The 11,235-nt window shown below is 45.6% G+C and overlaps 1 protein-coding gene across 2 annotated transcripts in view; it reads right to left on the minus strand.

Moving 5' to 3' along the window:
• GABRR1 (gamma-aminobutyric acid type A receptor subunit rho1) overlaps positions 1-9,339 on the minus strand; it is a gene marked incomplete at both ends in the record, with an annotated part of 33,149 nt that extends 23,810 nt beyond the window's left edge. For both annotated transcript variants that reach the window (XM_079716416.1, XM_079716415.1), the window contains one exon: positions 9,218-9,339. In XM_079716416.1, the coding sequence (XP_079572542.1) occupies positions 9,218-9,339 (122 nt within the window). The remainder of the gene's footprint in view (positions 1-9,217) is intronic.
• Between the last annotated feature and the right edge of the window lie 1,896 nt (positions 9,340-11,235).

Below are 11,235 nucleotides of genomic sequence, written 5' to 3' on the forward strand. Positions count from 1 at the left end.
TCCATCAAAGAGAATGGTCTTCAAATTGGGAAGGGAAGAGTGAAAAGAATTAGTGGCTGACCAGCGTGGTGAAAATGATAACCTGAGATAATCTCACTCAGTGTTTCTCAGCCTTGATCACATATTGGGTTCACTGGAGAGACTTAAAAATTCCCAGGCCACACCCCAGACCAAGGGTGGGACCCAGCCATCAACAGCTTTCAGACCTCCTCAGCCAACATAGAGAACAACTGCTCTAGCTTTTTAAATGAAACTCAAGCCTACAGACCCAGATGAATTACAGCTCAAGAAACTTAAGGATCCTGCAGCAGAGAAAACCTGGAAAATAGGAGAGAAGCCAGAAAACTGGAGGTGGAAAGACACTTTCTTGAGATTCACAAAGAAGAAAAGAGTATCCTGGAAACTGCTGAGGTTAAGCTCCAGGTTGATTCCTGGCCATGTTCTAGAACTTTGATTACAAAGACGACTTAGGAACATTATTGGGTCCCATCATGTCAATAGCATGTGAGTTCAGTGTGAGTTCAGACAGGGCAAGACACCCTAAAGTGGTCTCCTTTCCCTGGGCAGGACCTCCATGTTGGCAAATCAGGGAGCATCACTGGGTGATGTGTAGAGTATAACTGTCCTCAAAGCAAAGACAAGCTCTACGGGGCTCCTGGTGGATGAGGGTCTGCACTGGCGTTTCTGATCTGTGTCCACCATAAGACGGCATAAGTGAGGCCCAGCATCTTTATGGGTTTTCGAGCTTTACAGTCAAAGTTCTTTGACATGCATTGGCCCACACGATCCTTACAATAACCCTGAGGTGATAGACATAATTGACTCCACTCTATGGAAGGGGCAGACTTGAAGATATCCAGCGACTTGTCCAAAGTCACGGTGTGAGAATGTGGCAGTGGCAGGTCCCAAAGCCAGGCACTCTTACAGTTTGAGCCTGACTTCCCACCATGGTCCCTCTGGCTTGGGAGCTTTGGTGATGGATTCTTGGGGTTGCCCGTAACTGTTCGTGCCCAAGCCAAAACTTCGAAGGAAATCCTCACGGACACACATCCAGGGCTCCATCTTACCTCATGGGAACAAAATTCGGGGCTATGATGGTAAGCAGGGTTAGGGGTTAGGGAATGGGCCGCTGGGGGGTTGTGTTATATCGGTGGCCAGGGAACATGTCCCTGAGAGGGTGACAACCTAGCAGAGGCCTGAGGGAGGTGAGAGAACGACCTGCCGATTCTGGAAAAGAGTGGTCCAGGCAGAGGCACAGCAGGGACAAAGGCCATGAGACGGGACTTGCTCGGTGTGGCCAAGCTGGTTGGACAGCAGAAGGGAGAGGAGACCCACGCCAGACCAGCTGCGCTCCCTCTGCGCTGAGCCAAGGTTGAACATGGGCTAGTGTCTTGGTTTTCCACCCAAGTGAGGCTGCTGTGACGTTTGCACACCCTGCTCTTCTGCACAGATCTTTGAGGCAATGACCTGTCGTGGCAGGGAGGGCACGGGGCAGTTAGGGGGCTGGCACACTGCCGGGAGCCCCGGCTTTTCTGACTGATGAGGGAACACGGCACGTTCCTCCTCTCTCCAAGTCTGTTTCCTCTGCCATGAAATAAGGGATTGGGCCACAGGGCAGCTTTGAGACCTTTCAAGTCTGTTCCAGAAGCATCATCCCTCAGACGTTAGAGGTACTTTACAACTCTAGTCCTATTGGCAGACGATGATGTGGAAAGGGTCAGTCCACTGTCAGGGCCCCACAAAGACGGTTTTGTGTTCCCCCGGACCCGCCAGCATGGGGTTCGTGTGTGTGCATTTAATTTTTATTTATTGTATTTATTTATGTTATCATAATGTTATTTTCATTGCATTTCTTGAATTGCTATAGAGGCTGTGCATTCGTCCACATCATGAGTCAGTATTGTGTATTTTCCCTCGAGTATAAATAGTTTATTTCCTTTGATTCCTCACTAAGTGGATTTTGGGGTAACCAGCAATCTCTTTTTCAAACCACTTCCTCTAAGAAGGTGTGATAGGTAATTTTAGGTGTCAACTTGGTTAGGCTATGGTACCAGTTTTTAGTTAAATGCCAGCCTAGATGTTGCTGTGAAGCTATTCTTAAGATGTAATTAACATTTAAATCAGTAGCCTTTAAATAAAGCAGACTACCCTTCATAATGTGGGTAGGTCTCACTTAATCAACTCAGTCTTTTCTCCTAAGGTCCTCTGAGGAAGAGGGAGTTCTCCCTGCAGACTACCTTCAGATTAGAGCTGTAACATCAACTCCCTCTGGAATTTCCAGCCTGTGTGCCCCATAAATTTCAGACTTGGTGGCCCACACAATCATGTGAACCAATTCTTTAAATAAATCCTCCTCCTCCTGTCTCTCCATATATATATATATATATACATATACATATATATATATATATACACACACACACTCACACACACACATATTACACTATATATATGTTACACAATACACATATATGTGGGTAAGTAGATAGATAGAGAGAGAGAGAGAGAGAGAGAGAGAGAGAGAGAAATAGGTATTATATATATCCTATTGGTTCTACTTCTCTGGAGAACCCTGACTAATCCAGAGTGTGAATATTCCTTGACACCTGAAGTCTGCATACCCGTGGCAGACCTGAGTCACCTGGACCCAGAAGGCTGTGTCTGGTGTGGGTAGGACCAGCCCAGCTTGGATGTGGCTTCTGTGTTATCTTGGGTTCCTTTGATCAAGCCTTCTTCTTGCCACCATGACAGACCCAGGTTCCCACCAACCTGATGGGTCCTCAACTCACAGACCTGGCCTGCTATGGCCCTCCAGGGAGACAAGAGGGTACAGTAGGAGCATGTTTGTCCACCTGGTTTTCAGGTAAAATCTCAACCTAGATCATCCCTTTTTCCTTGTACATACGACTGAACATAAATTCTCTATGCCTTCCCATTCAAAGACACTGCATTACTTTTTTTTTTTTTAATTTAAAGCTCTGAATTTTCCCCACCTATTCTCTTTATCAGAATGCCCAGGTTGTATTTTTCCCACACGTTATAGAACATTCTACTTTCTAACTTGTAGATCAATATCTGTCCCTAATACCAACACCACCTGCTTTATGAGCAACCTTTGTTTAGTGATCATATCCTATTCACAATGTACCTATATGGCTTTGAACATTTTAGACTCGCAATAAATGTCTTATGAGTGGAATTCCCATCACTAATTAAATACACCAGTTGTTAAACAAAACAAAACAAAGCGTACGGACATCAAGGAGCCTGCGATGCATTTGGGAATGAGAAGTTGCTGGGTGACTTCTCAGCCTAGTGACCTCCCGCCCTCTCACCCGAGGAATGGGGAGGAGACCAGGCCTAGAACAAGGGGTCACAGATCCCAATGTCACAGAAATCACAAGTACAATCACTTGTTGGAAGTTAGATTTCTTTAACGAGGCTGCTCGTGGTATTGGAAGGGTCACTGATTTGGCACCATTCAGACTTCAGTTTGAATCCCAGGGTGGCCACCAACTAGCTGTTAACCTTGGGTGGGTTACTTAATCTTTCTGTTTCCCAGTTTCCCATAAAATGGGGAAATAATACTCACCTTAGGGGATCACTGTAAAGATTAAACAAGAAAATGTCAGCTAGAACCACGTGAAATGGCTGATAGTTCACTGTGTTTGAAGTATCAAAACATTCTCATATGGTTCAACCCGACTTTCACATCCATGAACAGAACTTCCTGTTCTCATTTTATGGTGGTCAGAGGAGGGCACAGGAAGTAGAGAAACAGGGGACGCGGAACTCTGAGGGTACGTGGGGTGGCATGAGTTCCATACCTTTCTGGGCCTTTCTCTCCTCATCTTTAAAAGGAGGGGATTTCTAAAGTCTTTGATATTCTGACGTTCTGTAAAAATTATTGGATTAAGGTCTGTCACCCCCACTAAACTGTCAGCATGTCACAGGTAGGAGTGAGGTCCATGTTCCTCTCCATTGCCTCCAGTGCCTGGGACAGTGTGGTCAATACGTATTTGTTGAATGAATGAATGACTGAAGGAATGAGTGAGTGAAGTACAGGAATAGCAAGGGTTAGGAGTCACTCATTTATTCATGCCCAACATTTCTTGAGCATCTACTATCTACCAGATATGGTACTTGAACCTGGGGAGCCAAGAATAAATGTGCTGGTTGAGCCCTTGTTCTGAACTGAATTGTGCCCCTCCCCAATTCATATAGTCCCCTAACCCTTTGTGTGACTATTTGGCGATAGGGCCTTTAGGGAGGTACTTAAGGTTAGATGAGATCATGAGGGTGGGCCCCAGACCCAGTAGGACTGGTGTCCTCATAAGGAGAGGAAGAGACACCTGGATCCTCCCCCACTCCCCCACTCCGCATTGGCGAGCACAGAGGAAAGGCCATGTGAGAAGGTGGCATCTACAAGGCAGGAAGAGAATCCCTACCAGAAATCGAATTTGCCAGCATCTTGATCATGGCTTTCTAGCCTCCAGGACTATGAGAAAAGGAATGTCTGTTGTTTAAGCCACGCAGGCTGTGGTGTTTTGTTATGGCTGCCTGAGCAGACAGCTCGCAAGGGGCTCACAGTCTAGAAGCTGAGACAGATGAAGAAAAGTGATAATGCTGAATGATCAGTCCTCTGAGATAGGACCGATCAGGGGCCGTGGAATTTCGGAAGAAAGTTACCTGAGACTTGAGAGGCAGGGGTAGGGGAGGGCCAAGGAAGGCTCCTCAGAGAAGGTGACATCTGTGCTAAATACTAGAGGAGGAAAAGACTTGAGCCAGAGGAAGTGGGGAGAGACGGGTGTCATGAGCATGGGAGCAGCCCAGCAGAGGCTCAGGAAGCCATCAGTATGAGGGGCAGCTCATACCAGATGAGAGAGAAGCACAAAGTGGAGACTCAAAGTTCCAGCAAACTCTCTGGAGAACGAAGGGATGAGATGAAGAGAGAACACTAGTAACTTAAGAGAAAACCCCATTCCACGGTGTTTAGGGCAATCAGAGAGACGCTGTCCATAAGCCAGAGGCTTGCGCTTTGTCAGGACAGGATGTGACAGCGGCGCCTCGTGCGTGATCACCGCCTCCCTCCTGGCCTCTGTCCTTCATCACCTGAGCCCGCTCGTCTCCCCTTGCCTGGAAGCTCTGTCTGTCACTCCCTCTCACCTTCTCTAGTCTCAGTCTCCCCGTTCACAGCCAGGTTTCTTGTTAAGAGTCAACTGCATTCACTCCGTTTTCTCAACACCCCACCACCCGTCTCTTCTCGCTGAGGTTGTTAATGGCTCTTCCTACCATATCTCTTGGCCCGCTCACATCCTGGCCCTCTACCTAACTGATTTTGACTCTGGTGGGATCTGACCCTGTGGATCGCTCCCTCCTTCTGGAAACCCTTGACACAGCACTGGAACACTTCTCTGGTCTGTAAGCCTCTTGCGGGCAGAGCCGGTATCTGATTCAGTCATTGGCAAGGCACCCATTGCCCAGGGCAGTGCCTGCCCTGTAACAAGCAACTGACAACTGTCCCAAAGACGCTCCCTTCGCCTCCTTGGTACCTCTCTATTCCAGTGCTACATCTCTTTCTCTGGTCCCTCATTTTCAGCTTCCTTCCCCGAGTCCTCTTCCTCCAACCTCTCCTTAAATGTTGTTTGTCCCCAAGGCTCTGTCCTTTGTCCTGCTCTTATCTTATGCTACACACTGTCTTTGGGTCACCTCATCCACCACCACCTAGGAGGACTCTCTTTACAACTACATCTCCAGACCCGAATGCCCTCCCAAGCTGCGGACCTGTAGGCCTTCCTGTCAACTGGACAACCATCTCCTGGTATCTTGCAGGCACAACCAGGTCCACATGCTCACACTGAAGTCATCATCTTTTCCCCCAAACGTGCTTCTCTTCCTGCTCTCCCTTCCCTGGTACCACCGTCTGCCCAGTTATACCATCCAAATACCTACTAGACTTTCACCCAACCTAATTCTGACAATTCTACCTCCTTAAAGCTCTCATCCATCTTCTCCATCCCTGTTCATTTCATCCGACTCATATTATCCTGGTTCCAGCTCTCACCACCTCTCATCTGGTCTAAAGCAGACACACTGGATGACTTTCTCTGTCCCCCCTGTAGCACTTTTCCCATCCTCCTGCCATCCTGCCACCAGTGCCATCTCTCCAAAATGGAAATCAGCTGAAACTATTAGAACCTCTCTACCTTCAGAGTAAATTTGAATTCTTTAGCAAGACAAAGCAATATGATAATGGTACTTTGTCTCTGATGGGATCAGTTTACCCTCCTAGAGCTTGAGCCAGCATTTGTCCAGGGGCCTGCGGTATAGACAGGCTAGATCTTTATTCTTTTTTTTTTCTGGCCACACAGTGTGGCCTGCAGGATCTTAGTCCCCCGACCAGGGATCAAACCCGTGTCCCCCTACATTGGGAGCACAGAGTCTTAACCACTGGACCGCCAGGGAAGTCCCTAGATCTTCATTCTTCCAGGGAGGAGGGAGAGACCATAAGTAGTGATTCATTCTAGAAACATTGCCCTGGCATTCTGATCTTTACCGAGAGTCAAGTAAGGCACAAAATGTAAGGAGGCACGTCCTCTCAGGTCGTGCGAGGGCCTCCTTCAATTTTGCATCGTAGCCGCCTTACTTGTCTCACCCCCATTGTGTGCATGAGTTCACCTTGCTTCCTATTATTATTATGCCCCATGAAACGAAGCCTGGATACAAATTACCAGCAGCTTATGAGTTTAGAGTCTGGCTGAAATTAAGTGAGCCTTTAAAAGTTGAGGCCACATAAAAACAAAAACCTGGCTGGGTTCACCATTCTGGAAAGCAATTCTGCCAGTTATATTGGAGCTTTAAATGTTCTTCTGCCATTTGACCCAGTACACTTCCAGGAGTCTATCCTAATTAAATAATCGTGTATGTAGACAACTACCCTGAGGTACAAAGATATTCATACAGAATATTTATTTATTTATTTATTTATTTATTTATTTGCGGCACGCGGGCCTCTCACTGTTGTGGCCCTCCCGTTGCGGAGCACAGGCTCCGGACGCACAGGCTCAGCGACCATGGCTCACGGGCCCAGCCGCTCCGCGGCATGTGGGATCTTCCCGGACTGGGCACGAACCCGTGTCCCCTGCATCAGCAGGTGGACTCCCAACCACTGTGCCACAAGGGAAGCCCCAGAATATTTATAATAACAAAGAGGAAGCAATTAAATGTCCACAAATAGAGGAAGATACTTAAATGGTGGTAATTATACACTATTATGCATTACAGTGTGGCCATTCAAATGATAATTCTATAGACTTCAAATAAGTAAATAAGCAGACAAAATCATTGTATTAAATACAATGAGGTTACAAAGTTATATGCATAGAATAATCCCAGACTAGTAAATACTCAATATATGCTTAGAGAAAAAAAAGACTGGAAGAAAATACACAAAAATGTTAACAAGGTTACTTCCAGGTTTGGGGATTATGGGTGATTTCTGTGTGTTGAAAAAAATTTTGTTCCTATGGTTTTTAAAATAATGGTCATATATGGCTTTCATAATTTTAAAAAAAGTAAAAGTTCTTTTAAGTAATTTTTAAAAGAAAATCTATTTCACTCTCTAGACTTCTCTTCCTCAATGGTATTTACTAATAGGTCGCCCCTCCAGCTCTAGCCTGGGGGAGAGGCTGAGAAGTTTTTGGCGACAACCCATAGGATTTGTTGCTGTCATTGTTTTTAATCCTTAAGAGCACATTTGGTTCAGATCATCTCTATGGCAGCACCGCTCCACTGATTCCACCGTTTGCCCAGCAGCTTCTGACTCTTGACTGTAACAGGACATATGGCTCGTGCACAGCGGTCTCTGTCTGTGTCCCGGGCTCACCATGACCACTGGATATTTCAGCTCCTAGCTTTGTGATGGTGCTAAAACAGCTTGAAACAAGCGCTGTGAGCCAAAGCTGGTTGTTCCGGATCCCATGTGTGGAGGGCTCTCTCAAACACAGAGCTGGGCACTGGGGAACAAGACACCCAGCCCAACCACTAGCCCCAAACTCCAGAAAGCTGGACTTCCTTCCATACTAATTGCTTTTTTATGACCTCTATTCATGTTACATTCAGAGATGAAGAAAGCTGAAGCACAATTTGGACTCAGGCTGATAAAGAACCAAGAATCAGTGCCCCTCCTGCCTCCATCTCTTCCTCAGTGAAAAAGAGAGAGAGCTGGATTGGGGGATCTCCAAATGTCCTATTTTATTTTATTTTATTTTATTTTATTTTATTTGTTTTTTGGCGGTACGCGGGCCTCTCACTGTTGTGGCCTCTCCCATTGCGGAGCACAGGCTCCGGACGCGCAGGCTCAGCGGCCATGGCTCACGGGCCCAGCCGCTCTGCGGCATGTGGGATCTTCCCGGACCGGGGCACGAACCCGTGTCCCCTGCATCGGCAGGCGGACTCTCAACCACTGCGCCACCAGGGAAGCCCTGTCCTATTTTATTGATGCATATCGGACAAGCAGGTATGCAGGTATTCCATTACCAGCTCCATCACAGAGCTGCCCAGGTGAGACCGATGCGGAAGGATCGGTCTGGCTCTAAGTTCCCTCCGCAGGCTGGTATGGCCAGGGTGACGTGTACCGTGTTGGTAACCAGCAGTGGCTGGTCCTCAGGCAGGTCCACCCCTGCATCCTCCCGATTTACTACTGGTGGAGACAGCCTAATGATCCTCCTAGCCACACAGCTTGAAGACAGCTGCTTTCTTCTCTTTTAAAAGATTTTAAAAGGGACTTACACATCTAGCAGAAAGAATTAGAACTCACAGAATCATTCTCACTAATTAGAGGTCCCATGGGTTATTTGAGAAGTCCCAGATTTGCTCCAACCTAGGATGCAAACATCAAATAATTGCCCTTATTTTTTTTTAATGTGCATATATTCTTTTATCCAGTATCTACTTTTACCCAGGGCAATTCCTAAGAGATTGAAGAATATGCAATGATAGCACTGTATCAAATCTAGCATCATTTAAAAAGAAAACATAATTCTAACTTCCTAAAAGGGGGAGTAGGCGGAAGCAGGAAAACAAAGGGAAAAGGAGTAAAAAGGCAAAAGGCATCCACGGGAAACACCATATACTGTAAACGATTCCACAACAAAACCAGAAGCTCGCTTTACATACCCTCTTCCCCTAAATCCTCGATCAGGAAAAGTCCACTCACCTGCCTTTCTTCGACATCTCCTGTACGTCTCTTTTTCGCCAGTGCACTCTGCTTTCAGTAGCCAAAGCCCATGGCCACCACAAAAGGAAAAGGCCAACTTTCATGTTCTGGACAGCCAACATGCGTTTCCAAATCCAAACAGTTCTCTCAAGAAACAGCAAAAAAGGAAAAGGATGTTCTTTTTCTCTCTTAACACATTATTGTTCTGTTCATTATTAGAAAGATGTTTACTCATGCAAAAAAAAAAAAAAAATCAACCCACAGTCTGTAATCTGGAGGGCAGGAGAAAAAGCAATTTCCACTAAACCTATAAATCCTCCTACGTCAGATGTCAGGGATTTTCTGAACTGAGGTTGAAGTCCTGTGTCCCTGTCGGACAATTATTTTGGCTGGTCTAAATGAGTTTATCGTCAGACGTGGTGAATACGTTCGTAAAAGGTCTGTATTTTCTGTTCCAACAGAATAGAAGGAAGTAAAAACAAACCAAAGCAATTTCCGAAACAAGAAATACCTGAGGTGCTGCACTGCTTCTTAGGCCCCGAAAATGAGCTTCTCCCTGGATCTATTTAAAGCTTTTCGCCATTATTATTTGCTTCAGCTGAAGGCTGGATTTGGATGGTTCCCCACCCTCACTCCTTCCTGTGGTTGAATCTGTGGAAACTCAGGGCTCTGTACCTGTGCCGTTATCTATGTGGCTGAGGTTGGGAGGGCTAGGGGGAAGGAGGCTTTTTTTTTGGTCTTTGTTTTACACAGTAAAAGTGAAATTCTCTTGTCAGTTGTACTATTCATATTGTGAAGCTCATCAGACTTTTCACGTTTGGAAAATATCAGTAATAAATTAACAATAGTGATTAAGTCTGAGTTATCTATTGTTAAAAACAAGACAAGAGGGGCTTCCCTGGTGGTGCAGTGGTCGAGAGTCCGCCTGCCAATGCAGGGGACATGGGTTCGTGCCCCGGTCCGGGAAGATCCCACATGCCGCGGAGCGGCTGGGCCCGTGAGCCATGGCTGCTGAGCCTGCGCGTCCAGAGCCTGTGCTCCGCAACGGGAGAGGCCACAACAGGGAGAGGCCCGCGTACCACACACACAAAAAAATCTTTCTTTGAAATTATGTATGATCACAGGGGAAGGAAGACTGTCAGGAAAAGCTGTCAAACTTTGAAATGGTCAAAAGAGATTACTGGGGGTCCTTTCAACAGAAGGCTAAGCCTTGTCCAGTGGACCCTCCAGGGATTTTCTGATCCTCTAGGGATGTGGTTTGGATTATCTTTGTTTTTGTTTTGTTTTGTTTTGATGTGGAGAGTGGTAAATATGTTCTTTTTTTGTATTTTTTCATTTTTTCTTTATTTTTTATATTGGAGTATATTTGATTTACAATGTTGTGTTAGTTTCAGGGGTACAGCAAAGTGACTTAGCTATACATATACATATATCTATTCTTTTTCATATTCTTTTCCCATATAAGTTATTACAGAGTATTGAGTAGGAGTTCCCTGTGTTATACAGTAGGTCCTTGTTGATTATCTATTTTATGTGTAGTAGTGTGTATCTGTTAATCCCAAACTCCTAATTTATCCCTCCCCACCTTGCCTTTCCACTTTGGTAACCATAAGTTTGTTTTCTAAGCTGTTAGTCTAATTTCTGTTTTGCAAATAAGTTCATTTACCATTTTTTTAGATTCCACATATAAGTGATATCATATGATATTTTCCTTCTCTGTCTGGCTTCATGTAGAATTCTCTAGGTCCATCGATGTTGCTGCAAATGGCATTATTTCATTATTTTTTATGGCTGAGTGATATTCCATTGTATATACGTACCACATCTTCTTTATCCATTCATCTGTCAATGGGCATTTAGGCTGCTTCCATGTCTTGGCTATTGTAAATAGTGCTGCAATGAACATTGGGGTACATGTATATTTTCGAAGTATGGTTTCTCCGGATATATTCCCAGGAGTGGGATTACTAGATCATATAGTAGCCCTATTTTTAGTTTTTTGAGGAACCTCCATACTG

This window comes from Hyperoodon ampullatus (genome assembly GCF_949752795.1).
Source record: "Hyperoodon ampullatus genome assembly, chromosome: 12".
NCBI lineage: Eukaryota > Metazoa > Chordata > Mammalia > Artiodactyla > Ziphiidae > Hyperoodon > Hyperoodon ampullatus.